Below are 26,206 nucleotides of genomic sequence, written 5' to 3' on the forward strand. Positions count from 1 at the left end.
AAATCAGAAAATTCGATATTTTATTAATTTTCATAGATTTTAATGACTAATTAGTTAATTAATTATGAGTTTAATTAGCATCAGAGTCTCTGTGATTAATAAATGTCAAGCTCTCAAACTTATGAGAATTAAAGAAATCACATTTTTACTAATTTTCACGAATTTGATTGACTAATCACTTAATTAATTATTAACTTCATTAGCATGAGGATCGTTGTGATTAATAAATTATAAGCATTCAGAGGTTTATGGAAGTTACAAAATTTGAATTTTTACCAATTTTCATGACAGTTACTAAGTGTCAGCATTTATCGAAGTGGTTGGTAAAAGCCCGAAATGTATGTGTAACAAGTTTATCGGGATTTTGCCAACTCGACTTCGGGCTTTTACCGTAAGGGGCCGTTCATATATTAGGTGAGCAAATTTTTGCCATTTATGATTCCCCCCCCCCCCCCCGTCAGCAAAACTCTGACCTCTCCTCCCTTGTCAGTAAAATTTCGTCATCAGCTTTGCCCCTCTGAAGCCTAACGCATATTGGTGGGATCAGAGACCTGGGGGCCCCGACGATTAAAAAAAAATTTCTTTTAATGAAATTTTTTTTTTTTAAATTTCAACATTGGAAGAAAATACCTTTATATGTTGTTATAATAAATTTCCGTTAATTTCAATGCTGTTTGAAGGCAATGAACCCAGAATTTATCTTTAACAAATTCATTGCGACCCACCCTCTAAGCCAGTGTTTCTCAACCACCGGGCCCTGATATCACTCATACCGGGCCGCGAGTGATTAGCCGTTACATTTTTCCTTATTCATTTTCCGTTGGTCGTGTGTTCGGCCAGGCCGGGCCTTCGACTCGCAAAAATGAATGAAACCGGGCCGTGCGCCTGAAAAGGTTGAGAAACACTGCTCTAATCCATATATGGTAAATCACATGAAGGCCCTTGACCCACGGACAAAATATGGCCCTGGCGGTCATCTGATGCGGCCTGCCCTCCTCAAACTTAATTTTGTAAAACTGAATTAGCGACACATTTACAGATCGCTTCAGTGACCCGTGGTACAATTCCAGAGCATTTAAGTGGTCCGTGGCATATTTTCAGATCACTTAAATGACCCGGGACCAAGATCCCTTGAGTGACATGTGGCATAGTTTTATAGTACTTGAGTGAACCCCAGTGCGGTTCTACATCACTCAAATTACCCGCGGTACATTCTCAGATTATTTAAGTGATACGCGGTATATAATTAAGGATCACTTGAGTGATGCGTGGCACAGTTCCAGAGCACTTGAGCGGCCAGATAAATTGGATCCCCGAAAAATTTAGAGATCACTAAAGTGGCTCTGTGGGGCACTTATCAATGAAGGGTGGGGGGGGGGATGTTACTACAGTTGAAAGGTTTTTCCCGGTTTTGGCGCACCAAGTAAGATGCCATTAAGAATATTTCATATCTTAAAAAAATGTAGTACCCCCTTCCCCCCCCCCCGTCAGCAAAACGAAATGAAACCCCCCCCCCCCCATCGATGCTGGCGTAATACTTGAATAAGCCTTGACATACAGTATATGGGGTCATTCAGGTATGACGTTAGTTTCGATGGGGATTTCCGATTTGCTGACTTTTGATGACAAAGTGGGCGGGGAGGGGGGTTTGTATGATGCTTACGCCATCAACCACCCTTTAAGAAAGTATGAAATATTCTTAATTGCATCTTACTCGGTGCGCCAAAAACGGGGAAAATCTTTCGCTAGTTTGTGGGCACCTGAACTAACATTCTCCCTCTAATGATAAATCCTTTACAGGGCCACTTCAGCGATCTCGAAATGTTTCACGGATCCTTCAAGTGCTCTGGAAATGTGTCCGGGCGGGTTAAGTGCCCTGGAACTGTGCAACGCATCACTCAAGTGATCCGTAATTACGCCACGACCACTTAAATAATCTGGGAAGGTTCCGCGGGTAACTTGAGCGATGTAGAACCGCACCGGGGAGCCGCTTAAGTGCTCTAAAATTGTGCCACATGTCACTCAAGTGATCTCTAAATGTGCCGCGGATTTCTGGAACTGTGCCGCGGGTTACTTAAGTGATCTTTGAATGTACCCCACGGGTTTATTTCAGTGATCTGAAAATGCTCCAAGGGGTATACTTAAACGCTCTGGAATTGTGCCAAGGGACATTTAAGAGATTTGTAAATGCGCCGCTTAGTTCATTTTTACGAAATTGGGTTTAAGGTGGCACCGCACTTCTGGGCCACATTTGGTCCGCGGGTCAAAGGTTTACCATGTATGGCTTAAAGGGTGGGCCGCAATGAATTTCTTAAAGAGGAATTTTGAGTTCTTACCCTTCAAATAGCATTGAAATTAACAGAAATTCATTATAATAACATATAAAGGTATCTTATTTCGAAATTTTAATTTTTTTAAATGTTTTCTACATTAAAAAAAAAAAATCCGTCTGGGGTGGCCCACGATCCCCCTATGCACCCTTCCGCGTACGTTTCTGATCTTACTAATATGCGTTAGGAGGTGGGGCAGTGCTGACGAGGGCTGTCAGAGTTTTCCTGACTTTTGCTGACAAGGGAAGGGGGGTTGGTCAAAAATGGCTAAACATTTGCTGACGTAATACTTAAACGGCCCCTATATATATAATTAAAGTTTACACGAACTAAAAAATAAAATCAATCCGATGCGATTTATTGTTTGGGGAAATTTTTCTCAATTTATTTTAACAAATAATGGAAAAAAATTTGTAAATATGTGCAGGATTAGTTAGTTTGGGAAATTTTGTAATGCTGCCTCAAAATGTCTGTATCATAAGCGCTTGAGTCTACAGTGGCTCTCGCAGATTCCATGGGAATTAAACTGGGCGCTGTTTCAGACGTTATACAGATGCATAATTCTGGACGATGGTCAGGGTCGTCTTAAGAGTATCATGGGCCCCTGGGCCAAGTGATTTTTCTGAGGCCCTACGTGGCAAAATCTTAAAAATTCAACTGCTTCGCATTTTTCTGAGGCCCCTCTTCACTTGAGGCCCATGCGTTAAGACAGCGCTGACGCTGGTCCCTATCAAATATGCATTTTGGAAAAACAAAATAGATATCGCTTCTGGAGTTGTTTCGATCATGATAAAAGATTATGGAGCTCCTGAACACCAGATTGGCGTGTGACATCAATATTATCTTTAAAGCTACAGTCGAGTCAATACCATCTATTGCGGAAGGTCTCCGCGCAAAACCTTGTGCACCTCACTCACTCATCTCAATCACTCACCTCACCCCATCTCACTCACTCGTTCACTCGTTTAGAGCCCTTTCCCCTTTCACACGGAGCGGATGCGGGTCCGGAAAAAGTTTCAACAATTGGAATATACTGAGCCTTTCAGACGAGCCGAAAAATTTCCGCACCTAGGAAATGGACGGGTCTGGACGTCGTCCGCATGTGTCAAAACCCAAGTGCGGGCTCCGTATCCTCACATAGAAGTTTTGACAATAGGTTTATTCGGAGCTATTCACACGATGCGGATGCGGAGCGAATTCGTCCGCATCTTTGGCTACTTTTTGAAGGTGATTTTTCACGGAATTTTTTTAATTATTTTGGCATAAATACCCTTAAAAACACCATATGAAGGTCCCTGTTCGTCAATAGGATGTACCCACATACGTCTATCCCTTTGTTTCCTTCTGAGGTGGAGATACAGCAACTTTAACTGCCTTTTGTCCATACTTTACAATTTTATGCAATAAAACCTGCAAATAATAGCCACTGACGGGACCAAAATTATAAGCCGTTCTGTTCATTACGAATATTTAATTGACTACATACTTTAATAACTTTTAAATTTAATTTAAAAATTTTAATTTTTTCTGTTTTTAAATTTTTAAAATTATTTAAAAAATTTAAATATTCAAAATTATTTTAAATATTTATTATTTTTTAAATATTTAATCTTTTAATTTTTTAAACTTAAAAAAAATACTTTTATTAAACAATGTTATCCACGTACGGCGTTAACTCAGGGCCAGATTAAGACGATTGCAGGCCCTAAGCACTTGAATAGTTTTGGTGCCCCCCGATACCTACAAGCATATTTTACTCGATATTGAGTCTATAAACTAAAAAAAAAGTGAAATTTTATATTTCAGAAGTGACTAATCTAAGGATGGGACTTCACTCTAAGAGGTTTATGAAAGGTATTTTATAAAACTTGAAAAAAGCAACCAATTAATTTATCGGTTGTATTCGAGCAAATGCAACCGATCACCTTATTGGTTGCATTTTTTAGAGAATTATTATAAAATTTTTATAGTGCAATTGGGCTTAAGGCCGGGATCACACTATAAAGTTTTATAAAATATCTTTTATAAAAGTTGAAAATTCAACCAATAGGCGCATCGGTTGCATTCAAGCAACCGGTGATCTTATTGGTTGAATTTTTCTCGTTTTATCAAAGAGCTTTTACAAACCTTTTATACTGTAATCCCGGCCTAAAGCTGATACTACCCTATAAAACTTTAATTAAAAATTATTTTATAAAACTTGACAAATTTAACCAATAAACACATGTGTTACATTCGAGCGAACTTGAAAAATGTAACCATTAGGCGGATCAGTTAAGTTCGCTCGAATGTAATACATGTGTTTATTGGTTACATTTTTCAAGTTTTATAAACGAACTTTTACAAAACTTTTATAGTGTAATCCCGGCCTAACACAGAGTTGTGATGTGAATATTTCTAAGCTCAAACATTTTGAAAGTCTCCACCCCCTCCCCTTTTTTTCTACTTGCCAATTCTTTGATATTCTCCTGCTGAATTTTTTTTTTGGAACATCGAAAGTTTTGGATGTTTTAGGATTTGATTTTTCGAACATTGGATGTTCTTGGAATTTTTCTTTCATATTTTTCCGAAAAGACAGATTTTTTTTCTTCAAAATCTTGAAAATATTTCAAAACATTTTCTCCCATCGACTACTTGTGAGGATCGGAATGAAGACATCTTTATTCCCATATTCTATTGGGCTCTAGAAGTCTAGATTATACCACCAAAGAATGGCTCTAGGCTGCCTATGGGCACTGAATCAGGGGTGAAGGAGAAAAATAATTACAAAAATTGCGAAAAAATAGTTTTTATGCACGAATTTCAACCTAAAGATGCGGGCGAAACACCCGCGTCTTTAGTGCTCGTGTGAAAGGGGCCTTACTCATTCTCTCACCCTATCAAAAGGGTATAGGTGAGATGGCTTTCTTCAGTGACGTCACAAACCTCGCGCTGAAGCCTTCTGCGATAGATAATGTTGATTCGACTGTAGCGATAATTTTGACATCAGCACGCAAGTCTGGTGTTCAGGATCTCCGCAATTTCAATCTCATATAATTCCGTCTCCATTTTGTTTGCTCTTGTATATATATAGTGAGCTACTCCTTTATTCTCTGGTTTTCCTTTTACATACCTTTTTTATTTTTTATTTCACATTCTCCCAGTCAGGGAATAGTCATTGGAACCGATAGCCCTGTAAAATTCAATCGGAATCCAAATGGGAGGAGCTCTCCACAGAGGAATAAAACCCTTCGCTCAAGCCAAGTCTAGGCAGAATAGTTAAGTACGTATTTTTAAAAACCCCATCCCAATAATATTTTGGAATCAATAAATTTCTTTTCTAAATCAATAAATCTAAAAGCTCTCTCAGATAAAGTCTAACTTTAAAATAAGCATAAATTGTCCATCTACCTATACATGGAAAGACAAATTTTTGAGTTGGATCGAGAGATGTTACTAAACATTTTAAATAACCCGCATTTCCCTCACGATTTCTATATTAACGATCCAGTTTCCAACTTTCGAGGCTCATTAAACGTAATATTTTTTTCAGGAACATATTTAGAGTTGATGTTATCCCCCTGTTCCCCTTTTCAAAGTTTAATCATTAAATGCGTATTACAAAATCCATATTTGGTTTTCATGAAAATTTCTAATCACCTTCGCAGGCCAAATCAAATTCTCAAGTTTTTATTCCCATCAAATGTTTTTGATAGGGAGCAAAACCAAAAAATTTGTATTTACATAATTCCGCCTAGCGTGATGGAATCAACATCAGCGCTTGATTCCATTACTGCTGAGGACGTTGCCAGTTTTTTTAAAAAATATCTCCCCTGAACTGAATAATAGTCGCCCTAAACTAATTATATTTATATTATACTTATGATTTTATTCAATTATTTAACACTTCTTAAATTGAAATCATTTCTTCAATAACTAAATAACTAAAATTTAATAGTTTCTTAAATTTTTTCCGTTTACATCTGCTGTTTCATATATCGTTTCATCAAGGATACGAATCTCCCCGATCACGTAAGTTCACTAATTTGTTTCACCAATTGTTTTGCTTGCAATAATGTTTCATCCGATTAGATTTTACCTGTGGCCCCTTTCGGACCATATTTTGTTCTCGTGGCCCCGTCTTACCCTCATTCAGAAGCGAAATTCTTTCGATATATTGATTTTTTTCAGTAAAGTTATATTGAACAAAACTTTTGTAAATAAGATCGGTCTCCAGACCACTAGGCTAGAATTTATTGAGCTACCCTATAGTCCGAGTTCTATACAGGGTAGTCTCGGCATCGTGGGCCCCAAGGCAAAGTGATGTTCTGGTAATCATTTACTTAGCAGGAAATAACAGCCCACATACAGTATTTACCATTTATCTTCAAAATTTATTGTACTGTACGAAGTCTCATGAGGTTGGGCACATGAGATCTCCGGGTATGGCCCTCACAAGAGTGAGACTGACAGTGCTGCAGCTTGGGTGCTACGATTCTCTTTGTTTTGTATTTTTTCGCTGTATAAATTTAATATAGAGACCCGCGAAAAATCTAGCCAGGAGGCTTACGAAAACCACGTCCTGGCTGCAAAATTTAGGTCAGGCCAGGATGGGTTCATGCTTAAAGACGACCTGGTTTTGTTGGATTCTATAAGTAGTCATACTTCTCCTCCATATTTCATTTAAAATATATGCTCAAACCATAGCCCGCGGGCTGAATGTGGCCCTCAGTCATCTGGTGGGACCCGTGACCTCAAAATTAACTTTGTAAAAATGAAAGCACATTTATAGATTCAATTGACCTGGAGCACTGTTCTAGATAATTTAATTTACACGCGGCATATTTCCAGATCGCTTGAGTGGCCCGCAGGACATTCACAGATCACTTGTGGCCCACGACACCGAAAATGTGTCCGGCAAACTTCGAAAAATTAAGCACTCTTGACTTGAAAGCTTCATTTCTTCACACCTAAATTTTTCTTCTCGGCTCTGCGGGCTCCCTTATCATTTAATTTTCTCCCGTGGCCCCCTGCAAATATCCCAGTACCACAAGAGGGCAATATGGCGCACGATTGAGAACCACTGCTCTAAGTCACCCCTGTGAAAGTAACTTGATATAGTGATTATACTGCTCAACACTGATTTTGTTCTGAAAGATATTTAAGTGATTTTAATATGATTTTTAGGATATAATTCCGATTACATTTTTTGGCATTGGTTTTGTCAGATTAGCTCTAGTTTTTGAGTAACACTTAAATTTGAATTTCAGTGGTGATACATAAGCATCGGACAAATCGCATTGAAATTGTGCGTCCCCCCCCCCCGTAAAAATTTGAAATTTGTGTGCACGCACACAACACAAGAGAAGAAAAAACTGGTTTGCGTTCTCGATTTCATAGGGATATATCGTATTTCACTTCAAAAAATGCCAAGTTATACGTTTTGTGTAAGATCGGTGAATTTGGCAGGATTTTGGAGTGACGTCATCAATTTTTATAGCGTTATAACTCATTAATTATGGGTCAAACTAAAAAAAAAAAAATAACCTTTTCCATATCAGTTTTTCACAAGGAATCACGTGTGTAATTATTGGGCGGTCGATAGTTACCACCCTGTATATAACACACCACCCATAAGCAAATATGGTTGTCTTCATGTAAGTATGGACAGCTTCTGGATTTGAACATACTTTTGTATTTTTGATCATTTTGAGAAAGTGGCCTGGTCTCCGGGCTAATTTATTTTCCTGAGGTGAGGCAGTAGCTAGAAAATTCTCGAAGATTTTCATTGGTTCTCATTTTTGTGAGGGGCCCACCGAGCTCTGGACGGGTGAGCTCATGCATTAAGACGGCACTGCCCTGTGACCACCTTACTGCAGGTTCCGGGATTCTCTTGTCCATTTGGGGGGGGGGGCTAGATGATATTTGGTACAATGATTTTTAATCACTTTTAAGAGTATGTAAATAAGTTCTAGCAAGCATAGAGCCTAGATCAATACTTGATCCGAGGGCAGGGGCCCAAGATTTACATGAATCTTAGGTGAAGCTGGAATAATTACCCTCTCTCTCTCTCTCTCGATACATACACACACTAGGGCCAAAGATGTCTGGTTGGTTAGTGAAAAAATGGCATAACTTTGGGGGCTCAGGGAAAATGTCCTACCTGCCTAGGCGGAAATTAAGCCTTGCCTGAGGACCCATGTTTTTGACACTATTGTATAGATACCTCACAGGACTCTAGCCTAGGGGTCTGGAGATCTTTATTTTGTTAACTATAAAATGACTGAACACATCAATTCACTTAGAAAAAAAAAGGGATGATGGAGAATGTGTTTTTGATAACAGAGCCATGGTAAGAAAATATGATTCAAATGGGGTCACGGGCGGGCAAAAAAATTTCAAATAATACTGTTATATTTCATCTGTTACATAGTTGAGTGGTTGACGTGCGAGTTTTCAATTGTACAGATCTGGGTTCAAATCCTAGTACCAGCATGGGTGGGTGAAATTTCAATACTGTCTTGAACCTCTAAAATGCATCATGGAAATCGCCATATGAAACCCATGTTTGATGTTTTTGGAAGATCATGATTTGATCATGATTTTTCATGTTTATCTTTCAAAACTTATTATATATGGCGGTGTTCAAATATATTTTACTGTCACATCAGGACCATAGTGTACCTTCTCGGGGCCACAGGGCACTTTTTCTTGGAGGCCTGCCCTTGAAAGGATTATTTTTATGCAAAATAAGTGTCTTTTATGGGGGTCCCGAGGCAGTACCCGGTTGCCCCATCCTAGTTATGAGCCTGTATTTCTAATACCCCATGCGATTGGTTTTTTTTTTTGGAAAGTCCTCCTCTGGCTGATTAGATATCAAGTAACGACAGCCCAAGAGGCTGAGGATAACTATGCAGTCAATCGAGAGCTCAGTTCGTTGAAGCAGCAGGAGCCCCTAACGAGGCAAGAACTTGAAAGAGCTTATCGCAAAATCAAAGAATTGCATGAGGTAGTAAAGTATCTATTATCCATTCTGCAGATGCAGCCATCTCTCGATTCCGACTTCGAGACACGAATGCGAGCAGATTTCCCATTTAAGAATGTCCCTCCACAGAGAGCAATCTGGCGAAAAGAATTTAAAATTCAGGTGTAATACAGAAATAGGCAAAATAAGCTGCGTTGTTGTCTGTGTGTTTTGAATTTGTGAGACAGATGGCAGCACTACTTGAACACGTGGTATTTCTTAAACTTACAATAGGTACACAGCACATACATGGCACACACACACATTCCAACAGGCTCTAATTCATCAAAAGTTCTGCATTGGAATATTTACAAGGTGCATGTGTGGTTTATTAGAAGTATTCATTCTTCGACTTACGAACAGGTATGTATCAATTAGCTATACGTTCTAAGCATTGTTTATCAGTTGCATCATTCTTGGTTGAAATCGTGCCAAATCGACGCCAGTTTGCTAATTTGGGACAGGACCGACAGGTTCATCCCAACTAAGAGCAGTCTCCAGACAAATTTATGAAGTGATGGTTGCCTTATAACATCAACTTTAGCAAGAATCTGAAAGAAATCAGACATTGAAGTTTTTAGTAATCAAGATGATCATTAAAAAAAAGGACATTTTTAACACTCTTAAGTTAATTGCAAGAAATCTGGTCATGATGTGGTAATTGTCGATTGCATAATTTAATTATAATTATGTTTTCCTCATAGGCCAACTCCCAAAACGATGAAACTATAGTCTCTTCAGGAAGAGCTAATAGCTGTTGAAGTCAAAGGAGGCAGAAGCTCGCGATACCATGCAAGACCTTTTTGCAACGAACACAATATTTAGAAAAGGTATGTTCACAGTACTGTAAAAATTTTCAAATTTTTCTACAAAACCAAATATTTGGAACTAAATCCAAAATTTTTATTAAGATAATAAAAATGCTTCAGCATCTCTGTAAAGCTTAAAATCACTACTCCAGTGATTTCCCTAAAGAGACCTATCCAGTGCCTATTCTAGTGAGAGTGCTCTGAAAAAATTATGAGGGAGGGTACATTGATTCCCTTCCATAGATATTGAGTTGAAACTTTTGTGGTTAGAAGTTTCATATGCTTTTGTGCTAGCTGTGATTAGGATCGCAACTATGGGGGAGCAAGTGGGTCTGGTACCCCTGGCGCTGAACCAGAAGGGGACGCCAAATTCACCCTTTAACTACTTCTACATTGCAAGGGGCGCCAAAATACCGGCTTACCCCGGATGATGTATCTACTGGCTGTCCTGCCTGTGATTCCCTCGTTGTAATATTTCGTAAGTTTTTGCCCTTGAGAAAGTTTGATACTCCCCTAGAAGGTGTAGTATACATTTTGTGAAGTGACTGCTATACTATAATGCATATGCCGTTGCATAAATTTTAGTTCTGATTGTTCACCAAGTTAATCCATAGTTCAACATTCTTTTTACAATTCAACAGTTGATGAGTCTGGAGGTATAATTTATACATTCAATTTTAATTATATTAAAAAATATATAAGTTACAATGAAATAGTTTGCATTGTCTTGTATCTTCCAGAAGTCTTTGGTACATATTTAGCTATCAATCCAGGAAACATTTTCTAGATATTATGCTAAGGTGAACATGGCAAGAAAATTCATCTGGTCTCTGCGGAGAATCAAACCCAGGCCCTCATGCAAGCCAGGCAAGCATGCTACCATCTACTACACCACTGGAGAGACTACCCTCTCTGCCTTCCTTATTTCACTGACTGTGGCATGAGGTTCTCCAGTAGAGGCATCGGTAGCCTCAACTTCAGCAAATGGGCCCCCCATTTGGGAAGGTAGAGAGATAGACAGCTTTTATTATGACTAAGGCCCCTTTCACACGGAGCGGACGCGGGTCCGCATACCCTTTCAAACGAGCGCTAAAGATGCGGACGAATCGCCCGCATCTTTAGTTCGAAATTCGTGCATAAAAACTGTTTTTTCGCAATGTTTGTAATTATTTTTCTCCTTCACCCCTGATTCAGCGCCCATAGGTATTCTTTGGTGGTTTAATCTACAGCCACATAGAATATGGGAATAAAGATTTCTTCATTCCAATCCTCACAAGTAGTCGATGGGAGAAAATGTCATCAAATATTTTCAAAAGATTTTGAAAAAAAAAAATCCGTCTTTTCGGAAAAATATGGAAGAAAAATTCCAAAAACATCCAATGTTTGAAAAATCAAATCCAAAAACATCCAAAACATTCGATGTTCAAAAACAAATAAAAAAAATTCAGGAGATATCAAAGAATTTGCAAGTAGTAAAAAAGGGGAAGGGTAGAGACTTTCAGAATGCATGTGCTTAGAAATATTCACATCACAATTCTGTCTTAGGCCGGGATTACACTATAAAAGTTTTATAAAGGTTCGTTTATAAAACTTGAAAAATGCAACCGATAGGCGGATCAGTGAAGTTCTCTCGAATGTAACATGTGTTTATTGGTTACATTTTTCAAGTTTTATGAAATAACTTTCATAAACCTTTTTAGAGTGAAATCCCATCCTTAGATTAGTCATTTCTGAAATATAAAATTTCATTTTTAAGTTTATAGACTGAATATCGAGTAAAATAAACTTGTAGGTATCGGGGGAACCACCAAAAATATTCAAGTGCTAGGGTCTTCAAACGACTTAATCCGGCCCTGAGTGAACACCGTACGTGGATAACGTTGTTTAATAAAAGTATTTCTTTTAAAGTTTAAAAAAATTAAGTTAAAAAATTTTAAAAAATAACAAATATTTAAAATATTTCAGATATTTATATTTTTAAATAATTTAAAAAATTTAAAACACACTAGGGTTATACATCACTCATGTTATTTCTGGTTAATTATTTCAATAATTTAACCTCTTCGCTCCAGAGTTTTCGGAATTTTTTCTATTTTAATTGGTTTGTAATGATTCTTTTTTCAAGTTAAGGATATCAACCCTAATTAATTAATTAGGTTTTTTAGAAAAATAAACTTTTTTAAGGGGCATTTTGACATACAATAAGCAAAAATCAATTTTTTCAATAGCCAGTTTTGACTCAGGGGTAAAGAGAACTTGACTGGTGTGGTTTCTGAATGTACTTCAATGGAAATTTAATGTTATCTTAAAAAAATAAGAGTGGAAGGAAAGAGTGAAAAAATTTCTAAATAAATCAAGTAATAAATCAATTTTTTTCAGTCTACATAAATAAATAAAAAAAATAAAAGTTAGGAAGAAGTGCTTTAGTAAAGAAATGGACTTTTCCTTGTGAGATAAATGTACCGTAATTTCCTGCGTATTATAATACGCAGATGCGAATTTCACTACTTTGAGGCTGTACAAGTACTGTGTGATTCATCTTTCTTCGCCATTTTCTCTGTTTTTGCTAAAAAAGGGAATTCGCATTGATCATTTTTGTCGCACCACGGTCATTTTCTGCACACGAGGGCGGACCGGGACCTACAATTTATTGCCGATTCCGAACGGCAGGTTTGTTTTTTGTACTCATCGAGAGGTTGGTGCGCTAACCCCTCGATGGGGGACTCCCTGCAGTAGGAAATGTTTGCTCTTTCCAAGTCGCCGTTTTTCTTTGTACTCTTGTGTCAGGAAGGTTTTCTGACAAGGATGAACCGGGTATCGAACTCGCGACACCTCTAAACATCCTTTGGTAATTTGGGCGAGTATCTTTTCGACCGGGCTACCGCGCCCCTAGGAAATTTGCCGGTGTGGTAGTCGAGTGGTCATAGTGACGGACTCGCATCGCGAGGATCCGGGTTCGAACCCCACCGTCGCCACAGTGGTGGTCGGCTGAAGTTGGTTTCCTGTGGTTCCCAACTTCGAGGTGTAAATGCGAGTCGATCTTCCCCATTGAAAAGTTTCGCCACAGAGAGCAACAGGCCTACAACGATACAATTCTTCAATCATTACACTTCACCAATAGTTAGAAAAAACTGGTGGCAGATGGCCGCACTACACATAACAACAGAAACAAACTTCACGTCAGGTTTCACTATAAGTACACGCACATTCCAACATGTAACAATTCGTTAGACGTTAGAGGTTCCGCACAGGAATATGGACGAGGTACCAGGGCAGTCTTAAGAGTATCATGGGCCCCCGGGTCAAGTGGTTTATCTGAGGCCCTACCTGGTAAATTCTAGAAAAGCTTTAGCAGATCTCATTTTTGTGAGGCTCCTTTTCTCTTGAGGCCCCAGTGCCGTACCCGGGTGGGCTCATGCGTTAAGACGGCACTGTGAGGTACATGTATGGTTTAGTAGTAGTAGATGGCCATCAACACGGAAACGGCTGAGAACGGAAATAGATGAGAGGACCTACATCCCCCATCATCGTACCTTAGCTGTCTCCTGTAGTTTCGGTCGGAAATACAGGGAAACTTGTATAAAACGGAACGTCACGAGACAAATTATTTTCCGTTTTAGGCAGGTTTCCGTTTTATAAAGGTGAACACAAAAGCATATATATATGCAGCGATTTATTTTTTATCGTTCGTTTTGCAAAACTTAAATTTTGAGAATATCACGATAACTACTATAAATTAACGATTATTAAGCAGAGGCATGATATAATTTTAAATTATTTTATGTTTATTGTTTCAAATCGCTGTCAATTTGAAATTTCATATTTAATTCGCTAATTGTTCAAATTTCAATGTAAAACGTTCTGCTGAATAGCAATGGAGTGAACTTTTGTCAAAAGTGAAAAATTTTCAATATTTGAGATGAAAAACTAACGAATATATTATCGCATACTTTTTTTTAAATAGTCACAATGGTATCAACAAGCAATAACGTATGTAAAAAAAAAATTCTACATCTCTGTAATGTACAAAAAGCGAGATCTATTATTCCTTCACAAAGTTCTTCACGGCAGAATCGATGACTATTATCTGACGAGCCTAATTAATATCTCCGTGCCATCTCGCGAGCGACGGGTTCATAGTTCCCGAAATGTTTTTTATTTACCTCGTGCACGCACCAACATTTTAAATGCTTCACCAATTTTGCGAGCATGCAAAAATTACAATATGGGTGAATTCCCAGATATTTTTCACAAGGATTCCATGTTCTACTAGGTGCTTTATGAATTTGTGTATATATATTTTTTCTTGTTTTCTCATTTGTCTTCCTCATGCTGAATTCTCAATGTGTGCTTCCGTTGCGTGTATATATTTTTGTTTTTTAAGTTTGTTGATTTTATTTTTAACTTGTAAATTCGATGAATTATTATTATTTGCTTTTCTATTAATTTTCATTACTTGTATTTTTGTACTCTTATGTCCGTGTGTTTCCCATCTCTGTAATTGGGCTCAGCCTGTTGAGATGTGTAAATAAATAAATAAATAAGTAATCTACATCCGTGACTGAGCATGCGCTCCGCAGGTGGCCTTTTTCTGGGCTTTTCCAGAACACCAGTGACTTGTCTTTCAAGTTCCCATGATCGTTCTTAGCACTTTTCAGCGCTCTGATGATGTACACCGTACGTACATTCCTCCACAACAGCACCGTTGACCATTCGCCTATCTCTCCCCGAAGCTTCCTGGGCTGCTCCAAATTTCATGGCATAGACCAGAGGACTTTTCAATCCTTGTATTCGCGCTTTGGCAACAGGAGATTATTGTCCCGAGGAGTTTTTAAAAAATTACGTTACCGATATTTTTTCGTAACATTATATTTAGACCACTCTCATCTCTCTCCCCCTTCAACATGTCAACTCTTCTTTGCTTCACAAGTCTTCACACTTCTTTTGAAATCCCAGGCTGTGGCCTCTGGCCCTTATGTGCCACCACTCTAAGCGCACGTACAATTATTTCTCCCTTGATAATGGGTTCAGTTATCCATTTTTAGTCACATACCTTGTACGTTACATCGATTTGATAGACGTCTCCACCAAGGGCCATATAATAAGGGATGTCTCATGACGCGCAGGAGTCGGTACCAGCTCATGCACCTGATCCGAGATCACACACACTGAGCCAGGCGGCAAGATCAACTTCAAAGGGATGAGAAAGCCCTTACTATATAGCCCTGGTCTCTAACGGGGAGAACGACGAGAGAGATTTGATACTTGCAAGCACGGAGCAGAGGGGCACTGCTATAAATCTTCGCAAAGTTCCCCCTCCCCCCCCGACACAAAACACTGCCTCCTTTGAGGTAACGGATGTAAGTTGCGTTGCCTTAGTCTGGGGTTGTGAACGGTTGTATCTATCTCTATACATCTAAAAATATTATGTTCTAGCGTTTTTTAGCTAATATGCGATTTGATATTTTTATTAACTTTTTTCCAGGTTATTCGGATTCCGATTTTCAGGTAAAGCCCCAATCTTGGCACAAGAACATGAACTCCATGAATGACTTACCTACTGAAATCCTCGTCCACATCTTCTCCTTCTTAATCAAATCCCAGGGACATCAAAGATTCTTAAAGAACATTCCCCTGGTGTGCAAAAGATGGAACGATATTCACTCGACTTCTCTCTTATGGATAGATCTCAAGTCTGGAGGGGAATATTGGTATCCGGAAGAATTGAACATACTTGGCGAAAAAGGACACCTCACATTTGCCCGAAAACTGGATTTGGGGTTTTCGCCACATGATGACAAAGAAGAAAATTACTTCGTGAAATTGATTCGTTACTGCCACAATCTGACGGAATTGAAATTAGGACATGGCGTGATGTCTAGAGTTTTTTTTTATATTTTAGCGGAGCAGTGCCCAAATATCGAAAGCCTTGAATTGCAACATCCGTATTCATTAATGCCTGAGGATTTGTCCGATACATTTCTGAAAGTCTGCGGAAAAAACTTGAAGCGATTGCATATGGCTATTCTTCGATATTCATCTAATCGCAACTATGTGTCGACAATCGCCAATTCTTGTCAATCACTGGAGGAATTAATATTTTATAGTAATTTTCATGAGATAGTCCGAGTTGATGAACTCGCCAAAGGATGCCCGAAACTAAGGAAATTGGAAATTTGTGCTTTTAACCTGATTTTATCTGCTATGCCAAATCATTACGGGTTTGAAAATATGGTGTCGTTTCGTGCTTACTACGATGATTTCGGTGGAATGGACGTGTATTCGATACTGAAGTGCTCAAAGAACCTAGAGATATTATGTATAGAAAATTGCCAAAACGTGATAATGAGCAACATATCACGTATTCCATCGAACAAGGTGAAATTTTTTCAATTTACTTACAAAGAAAAGAGATGGGACGGTTGTTCGAAGTTCCTGGAAGAAGCCGTGGTCAAGTGGAAAGCCACGCTGACACATCTATATCTTACGGCAAAGTGGAGTGTCATAACTAGAGCCCGGATTATATGCAAATGCATATGTGCATATGCATTTGCATATTTTGGCCTTTTTTAGCATTAATGCATATAAATGCATAAAATCAAAGAATTTTCAGTATAAGTGCATGTTTTTGAAGGTTTATTTAAGCTCACTAAATTTTTTTATAATTTTGCAAATTATAAAAAATTATTGCATTGTTCATAATATTTTCATAACATCGAATTTTGCCCCGCAGGTGAAATTTAGTGAATTAATACATATTTATGAAGTATTTTAGGAATACTAACCGTTTTCTTGTAAGGCTATTTCTAGAGATATGCCAAAGTGTTCAATTTTTTTTAGATATAGTGTCGAAATTCTTTTGTTACTGCTATTTTCGTTATTGAGCAGCTACAACAAATTGAAAATTAAAAAATGCCTGAATAAAAAATATGTAGAAGTTATTTGCATATGCGGTATAGGCCTATATGTGTGTGTGTATATATATATATATATACACACACACACACACACACACACACACACACACACACATATGAGGGGATATTTTCTTTGTAAATGAATACATGTGCACTAAGAAATAGAAAAAGATGCCTTTTAAAAACACATCTTTTTTTGCTTGGTGATTTTTTTGTACATATTTCGGAATTTTTGACTTTTACAAGATTTCTAGTGCACATTTTGTATTTTAAGTGCATAGTTTTGCATTTTTAAGTGCATATTTTGGCATTTTTAAGTGCATATTTGCATATTTTTAGAGCATATTTCGCCACTTTTTTAGTGCATATAATCCGGGCTCTAGTCATAACCGAAGTTCTGAAAGCTTATTTGCATCAAAATCCGAACCCAAAGCTCGAAAACTTGGATTTTGGGTGGTCTAAATATGTGAACAAAAACATTTTGATAGAAGTTATGCAAGCTGCTAAAAATCTCAAATATGTCAACGCCTATTGTCCTGAAAATATCATCCTTCGTAATCGTGAGGCTATAGAAACGTTTTTGGAAGACATGACGAATTTGTCTACGCTTGACTAGCACTCGGGGTATACGACATCATCAACATCCACCAATGTCAATGGAATCCTATAAGAGCAGTTACAAGAAAAAAAACATTTTCTCAAGAAACTATGAACATAAGCCTGGGACATCGACTTAAATTTGATTTTTGATTTCGATTTAACTTTTAACACTTTATTATGTTGTGTAAGAAATTAAATTTGCACCATGGTGTCTGAAACTATACCTGTGATTGTAGTTTTGTTTTGTTCTAGCTATACACTCGGCCCTGCCCGAGTTTTTTCCATGTACTGGAATTAAAGAAGTGACAAACCATTTCAAAAGACAAAAAAAATGTCTGAAGTTAGTTTGGGAGTCACGGCACCAAAGTAAACATTCCAAAATTCATTGTTGAGGCGAACGAACTATTGTTTTGTGGTAGTTTTTCACTTATTTCAATAATTTTCTCAGCTATGGAAAACTTTTGAAACACTATCATAAACTGAGGCGAATTTGTGCCACTCTTTTTGTGGCATTTTCCTCGATATTTTCCCTTATACTTTGCCTAGGCTGGTGGGGATTTTACTGCAGGTAGCCTCACATCTCAGCTTTCAATTTCTGGTTTAAAAAGAAAATTTATAATGACAATTAAGGGACAGAGAATTTTTTTTCGCGTAAAAATGCCCAAAATAATTTTATGTTTGAATTTTTAAATAAAATAAGGGTCTCTGAAACCCAAAAAAAAAACAGTTTACCGACATTAAAAGCCAGATTTCACAATAAAAAGCCAGATGATGATTAATAGAATGACAAGTGATGCTATTTTAAACTATAATTTTTTTCTTTTTTTTAACGATACGTAGATTTTAATTTATTGCAATTTAAATTGAATTCAAACAATTTAATTTAAAAAGTACTACACTATTTTTTGTCATCCGTATAACCTGTATCTCTCTTTAAGATACAACAAAAAACTCAAAGAAAATTAATAATAGTCTAATTCATTCAATTGCATTAAAAGTTTTTCCAATTTCGGAACATGAATTATGGGGGGAAAAACTTTTAAACACACACGCAAACCAACATATCATTTCCACGTTCGGTTTTGCAATATTCTATGTTTTTACCAACAGAAAAATGTAGACCAAGCACACCAACCTTGCACCAAAAGCTTAGACGCTAATGAAAACTATGTGAAAATATTCAAACAAGAGCCAGCCAAAAATATGTGACTGATTATAAACATAAGATTAATGGTTATATCTATGCGACTGTGTGTGTGATCCATAGTCGTCTTTCTTATTGGTGATTACATGGTCTTAGTCGGTGCTCATCCTGTGGGCAATATGAAAACTTCATCCAATCATTCATAAGCACTGTACATTTCTACCCTTGATCTGCGCCCAACTCCCTTCGCTGTGAGAAATAGAAATTCCAAAAATTTTGAGAATATCACGATAATACTATAAACCAACGAATATTAAGCAGAGACATGATATTATTTGAAGGATTTTGTGAAGGATTTTTACAAAAAACTTCTTTGGAATCGTGAGGATATAGAAAAGTTTTTGGATTAAATGACGAATTCATATACGCTTTCCTAGAACTCGGGGTATACGACATCATCAACATCCACCAATGTCAATGAAATCCTAGAGCAGTTACAAGAAAAAACATTTTCTCAAGAAACGATGAACATAAGCCTGGGACATCGACTTAAACTTGATTTTTGATTGCGATTTAACTTTCTACCCTTTATTATGTTGTCTAAGAAATTAAATTTGTACCATAATGTCTGAAACAATACCTGTGATTGTAGTTTTGTTTTGTTCGACCTACACACTCGGTGCAGTCCGGTTTATGTTCTGGAATTATTAAAGAAGTGACAAACCATTTCAAAGACAAAAAATGTCTGGAACCCACGTTGTTTGAGAGCCATGGCACGAAAGTAAACATTCCAAAATTCACTGATGAGGCCAACGAACGATTGTATTGTGATAGTTTTTCCGCCCATTTCGAAAATTTGCCCAGCTCTGAAAAACTTTTGAAACATACTACCGTAAACTGGGGTGAATTTGTGCCACTTTTTGATGTTTCTCTTCGATATTTTCCCTTAAAATTTAACTTTGCGAGTAGGCCTTTATGTAGGCTGCTGGGGATTTTATTAAAGGTAGCCTAACATCTCAGAGAATTTCTACATAGAAATATTAACTTACCTAGTTTCCACGAAACACAGATCGCCTGCACCAGGAGAGGTTTACACGCACTTGAATAATTTCGTGTACAATGCAATACTACCTTAAAAATTGTCCAGACAACAGCTGGCAGGAGATGATGCAGTAAATACGATAACAGCTAGTTTTGCATTTATATATGCCAAATTGGACCAGACTTGAACGGTTTCGTAAACTGGGGGTGAGTGACTATGTGCCAAGGCTCCGACAATGTGGCATTCACGGATTTTAGGAAGCTTTTAGCGCTTCTTGGGAGCGTGTGAATAAAGTACGGTTTCAAGATTTTTCATGCAGATTCAGGAGCTAGAGGCGTATCCACGCTTCATACGCGTGGATTTGATAATCTGAAAATTACTCGGCGATGATTCGTATAACTCGTATAGCATTTGAACGCCTCATGACCCCACCCCTCATGGGGGGGGGGGGGTTGAGTTTCCAGAAATCCCGCCTCAGTGGGACTACAATATAAAATATAATACCGACCAAATTTCATATTTATAGCTTCAGTGGGTTTCAGTTCGGCTATGATTGCCCCATATAACCTCTGAACCGCCTTATGACCAGAGGTTGACATTTGGAAAGTCGCCCCTCAATGATTCTTTAGTTCATAAAATACAATTATTTTCGTTCTTGCTTGAAGGGCTTGGACAGCCACTGCCTTTTCCGTTCGTTTACCTGCACAATCACTTACGTTCGTACGTGTGCCTGGGAAGCAACTTCTTTCGTTCTTGTTTGTGGGGGTGACAGACGCTATTCGACCCTTAGAAGTGATGCGCTTGCAGTTCAGTAAGAACTTTGTTAGCGCAAGTCCGACGTCAACAACTTCGAGTCACTTAGCGCTTTTCATGCGCTCTTATATTCCTCACCATAACTACTTTCGAAGTTCGTATCATATCTATAAGGATTTTTTCTCTCTTCTCCACCACCGATCTTTTTACTTATAGTTGCCGAAAAGCAGCACTTCAGACCGATCTTCATTTTGATACGGCTCCCGCTTCTTCACTTGTGAAATTCTGTTCCCATATCCCGTTTTTGTGTCATGTGTATCTCCCTTCACGCGATCATTTTGCATACCAATTAATCGCGTAAAAATCTCGCGTGGTCTTTCTGATATGTACATTTCACGTTAGAGTGGTTCTTCTGCTATGTACATCTCGCGACAGACAGAGTATGGGTTCCTGTGATCTTATTCGCCGTTTCGCATTCTCCCTGTGCTTCATTATATCGTATGGAGTTTAAAAATAAAATCTGCGTGAGAATTTCCCGTGATAAAAGGGAAACTTCTAGGTTTGACGTGACTTGATTCACTTCAATTAAATTTAATTTCAATTATAAAATTGAATTTATGAATTTTAAATCTCATCTACGTATATAAAATTGATTGTGTGTGTGTGTATGTTATTTATACAAATCTACAATTTTAGATCGATCGTCGCCAAATTTTGCATGTATACCAAACGGGACCCGACTTGAACGATAGGCTACTTTAAAATTTCGTCAGAGCAGGGCAAATTCCCTAAATGGGCAAAAAAAACTGTCGGGCAGACAATGGTTTCTGGCCTCAACAATCACTTTCGGAACGTTTACTTTGGTTACCGTGGTTCCCTAGCAATGCGTTTCAGATGTGTGCATCTTTTTCAATCCTCCCAGTAGTGAGAGTTTTTTTGAATAGACTTCAGAATCATCATCAGCATCACTTTGAGGGTCAGGCCAAGGATGATCCCCATAGAAATCAGTGTTCAAATTGCCGATTTTGCTGTAGAAATTTGGAAATTTAGTAGTCTTTTCCGTCACCTCAAAAATTTTAAAAATTGCATTGAATTCTCGATTTTTGAAATATTTGGTTCGCTTAGAAATATACTTCAGATATACTTCAGCCCAGGAGATTAAATATGAAGTAATTAGCCGGACCTACTTTTTTGAATTGGATATCCATGCACAACAACATTGATTTCAACCGTTTATTTATATCTTCTCAAGCATGAAAATTAATGTCTCCGTATTGTCTTTTAATATTCAACTGCACCAATTCATGTAGTTTAGGATGTTTTAAAATTAATTATGGGCCCGTAAAGTATATGGAAGTAATTCCACAGCTTTAATTAAGCATTTTTAGAAGCAGAAATAGGCAGATGGATAACTTGAAGTTCGGGGGGGGGGGCGAATCGAAATATTTAGCGCCCCTTAAAAAAAGGGGAAAAATTCATTTCTACGTTTCTTCAAATCTAGATTTGTTTATTTCATGAGTCGCGCAAGAAATCGCCATATTGGTTAACTTAGACACGGTCTGCATGTCCCTCAAAGAAAAAGGGAAATATCACGTGATCCAAAAAGCCTCGCCGGGTATATTATAGCTGATTATAAATAAGATTGAACTTGTTGACACCTAATTTTACTTAAACGAACTCGACTCAATTGATTTAATTGACCCCTTAAACCCCAAGGCACCATCCGTTCCGTAGAGGTCTAACGAGTTTGGCGTCATATGGAATCATAATTGAACCAGTTGTAAATCTCACGTGTGGCAGATTTACTTTCTGGAAATCTCCGGTGATTATCGGGGTGGGGGGGGGGGGGCTTTTTATCGTCACTAATTTCTATATATGATAATAAACGTCTACAAAAGAATGTTACACACGAAGAAAAGTGAATTTTCGATTACACAAGCATCAGACTAATAGTATAATAAACAAATATCAAATGATAGGGATTTATTCAGTTATGTTGCGATTGTTGATACGATGATGTTGCCTAGGCACTGATCCTTGATTAAAGCAAAAGTAAGAATTAAAGCGATCTCTCGTAGTCTTTCCTAGACTGTGGGGGTTGAGTGGTCATAGTGTCGGACTCACGTCATGAGGTCCCGGGTTCGAACTCCACCGTCGCAACAGTGGTGGTCAGCTGAAGTTGGTTTTCTGTTGTTCTCAACTTCGAGGCGCGCATGCGAGCCGATCTCCGCATTAGAAAGTCTCGCCACAGAGAGCAACAGACCTAAAAATGTAATTCAATCACTTCTGAAATATAGATGACAGCAGCACTGAAAAATCCAACACTAGATACGCACTCATATTGTTAGGTACACACACTTACACATCTGACACAACTCACAAAGTAGTAGAAAAGTAAGTAGTAATAGTAAGGACCGTTCAAGTAATACGTCAGCAGATTTTTAGCCATTTTTGACCTCCTCTCCCTAGTCAGCAAAATTTCGTCAGCAGCTTAGAATATCTTCGAAAAGGGTGGTTGATGACGTAAGCAACCTCCGACACCCCCCCCCATCAAATCCGAAACCCCTCCCCTCCATGCTGACGTAATACTTGAATGACCCCCAATCCTAGTGTAGTAGTAGAAGAGTGATAGTAATCCTAGTATGGACTTTTCTCAAGATCAAATTCCTCTACCTGGTGAGGAACAATGCCCATCAGATAGAGCTATCAGCATATTGTTACGAACTTTCGACGATAGATGGCGCGATTTGTTCGATAGAAATATCGATTCAGAAATATGGATGATACCGGTTTCGGTTATGAGCGAGAAGGTCCGATTGGCGGAGACTGGCAGGGCGTGTAGAGAAAAATCTAGAAAGTCCCGCCCCTCCATACGGTAGCGCCGCCGACTAGGAAACTGTGAAATAGAATTGTATGGAATGTTCTTTTTCTCGAAGTTTCTATCCGGGTTATAAATACCGTGGCGCTCACAAGATGGCAGACTCAGAGAGACAGAGAGGCTAGACAGACACAAGGAGATTCGGTCAGTCGTGTTTAAACTTTGCGAGAAAGTTGTTAGCTCTCTGATTAGCTTGTAAATACGTGTAAATTGCTGTTCTGTAAATAAATCTGTGTTTGTCCGTCGAACCGGACAAACACAGGCTACTATGGCTTTTTTATCCCTCTGTGGAGATCCTCCGATTCGGATTGAATTATGCAGGGCTATCGGCTACAATGACCATTCCCTGATTGGGAGAATGTGAAATAAATAATTAAAAAAAAGTAAAAAAAAGTGGAGTAAAAAAAAAAAGGAAAACAAATTAAAGTAATAACTGACGACAAGAGCAAACACAATGGAGATGGGATGGTATGGGATTAAACTGTGGAGCTCCTGAACACCAGATTGGCGTGCAATATTATCGCTAAGCAACAGTCGAGTCAACACCATCTATTGCAGAAAGTCTCCGCGCGATGCTTGTGACGTCACTGAAGAAGGTCATCTCACATAGAGTTCCTTTATATACTGGCCGAAACATGCGCCATTCTTGGTGCTCTTTGTAGCACTGCTCAATGTTATTCTACCGTAGGGGATCCCCAGAACCTCTTCCGTTTTTATTATTATTAGAGTGTTTTTGAATCATTTTTGTCAAAATTTTTTCGAAATAACTGCAAAAATTCCGTGATTTTTCGGCTACGGAAAAATTCGGATAAAAAACAATTTCCAGAGTGATAAAGACCGATTGAAGAAATTAATCGTGAACTGTGCATTAGATCACCAAGTTCCTCACTGGGAAACGGAGCTTGCCCGTGTGAAGTAAGTGAAATTTAATTATTTTTGAATTACATTTTATTAAAATCATATTTGTGGTAATGTAGTTATATTAGACCTAAATGACGTTAATGGAAGTAAAAAAATCAGTGGCACTTAGCAGACGCTATTTGGCGCCATAATTTTGTGTTGTGTGTAGTTTAAGAGTTACGGTGATTTTAAAATGAGCAATCACTTTCCGTTTTTCTATCCCGTTTGATTTTTTAGAAATGATGCATTAGTAGAGGGGATTTCTGAAGAACACATAACTGATTTAATCTTGAATTTATTACAAGTTAATCCTTTTCATCCAAGGTGAACATGACTGTCACGTACTGGACGAGGGGTTATTGATAAAAAAAGTACAATGGGTGAAGGGGGGAAAATACGTATATATACATACACTTGTATATAAACACAAATATAAATGGGGGTTGGGATTGATAGTTAAATATCAAGTAATAGATGGGTGAAAAGGGGGAAAAACAAAATTAGTAGTAACATCATTGTGGAAACGCGTGGACTGCATTTTAAATATCAAAATTAGAGATAATCAGTATGATTTGAATAACTGAGCTACTGTCGGAAAGGCAAAATATTTAAGATGCTGATAAATATAACAGGAAAAAATTACTAACTTTCATTACTGTGGGGGAAAAATGCTTAAAAAAAATTAAAAGTGCACGGAGAGATATCAATAGAAAATAGATATCTTTTGAGGTATTTTTTGTACATATAAAGAGAGGAAGCATTCTTAATTTCAATGGGAAGAGAGTTATAAAACTTAGGGATTAGGTAAGAGAAAATAATTTTTTAAATATTTTTGTTAATAATTAGCAAAGAATACGTGGCGTTACGCTAAGCAGAACATCGAGTGGATTTTAATGGTAGGGAGTATCGATGTTTAAAGTGAAGCAACAATGAATGAATGAACGCCAGAACTTTGCCACTGGACTTATCCCGTTGCCGAGATCTCTTCCAGCCCAGCTTCGTGGCAGAGTCTGGAACACTTTATTTAGTGTCAAAAAAAAACAACAAAAAACATACAAACTTTTTTACAACATATTTTCCCCGGACAATTGGGTGCTGTCGCGATTAACAAATTTTGTGGTGATTACAGACGAGATTTTTTCGGAGTTGGAGAAAAGTTTCAGGGTTTCGTTAAGACGGATGAATATACACATATTAGGATGGAGGTATGTTTTAAAAGCAATTGGGGGGTTCCATGCCATCTCATATGTTATCTTACACTTGCCATATTATATACACAAGATACATAAAAAAAAACGAAATGAGAATCTTATTGTGAAATATAAAATATCTATCGGAGCGAGTCATCTATCTCTCTTAACACCTTACTGGTGAGCAAATGGGTTTGATAACTTGCGGGCTAGAAGCCAGCATTAGTTTTACTGGGTTGAGTTCACTCGCTCCTGTGGATTTGATGAAAAAAAAATACAAAATAGAAATATTGTGTGGGGAAATATATACAATCACCCGTACCATCTCGCTTAGCACCTTATTCGGTGAGCAACACGAATACGACGATATGAGTACGCACGTACAAAGAGAAGCAACAGGGATTTATAAAAGTAGAAGTATCTAAGTTGTAGGATTTCTATACTTTTGAAGAGAGGCGCGATGGAAGGAGTATAATAGTCATTAAAAATTAGCCTTATAATTTTCTTCTGTAGTAATATAATAGGTTTTAAGTTAGTCAAATAATCACTACCCCAAATAGGTAAACCTTATAATAAGTAAGAATGGAACAGTGAGTAGTAAAGGGTGATTACAAAAAGAGCGATTAACAAAATATTTTAG

The 26,206-nt window shown here is 37.8% G+C and overlaps 1 protein-coding gene across 1 annotated transcript; it reads left to right on the top strand.

Annotated features, from left to right (window-relative positions):
• The first annotated feature begins 5,550 nt into the window (after nt 1-5,550).
• LOC149087693 (F-box/LRR-repeat protein 6-like) lies at nt 5,551-16,715 on the top strand. Its single transcript, XM_089231955.1, has 3 exons — nt 5,551-5,592; nt 10,038-10,163; nt 15,628-16,715. The coding sequence occupies exons 2-3, from the start codon at nt 10,124-10,126 to the stop codon at nt 16,713-16,715; spliced, it is 1,128 nt and encodes a 375-aa protein (XP_089088081.1). The 5' UTR covers nt 5,551-5,592; nt 10,038-10,123.
• Nucleotides 16,716-26,206: the final 9,491 nt, after the last annotated feature.

This window comes from Pholcus phalangioides, unplaced genomic scaffold, assembly GCF_987345545.1.
Source record: "Pholcus phalangioides strain wild (caught in Gottingen) unplaced genomic scaffold, Ppha-v1.0 ptg000004l_1, whole genome shotgun sequence".
Lineage (NCBI taxonomy): Eukaryota > Metazoa > Arthropoda > Arachnida > Araneae > Pholcidae > Pholcus > Pholcus phalangioides.

Excerpts from the sequence above, each read along its gene's own strand:
- LOC149087693 (XM_089231955.1), top strand. The coding sequence starts at position 10,124 with ATGCAAGACCTTTTTGCAACGAACACAATATTTAGAAAAG. Across the intron at positions 10,164-15,627 it reads GAACACAATATTTAGAAAAG|GTTATTCGGATTCCGATTTT; the intron begins GTATGTTCACAG and ends ACTTTTTTCCAG.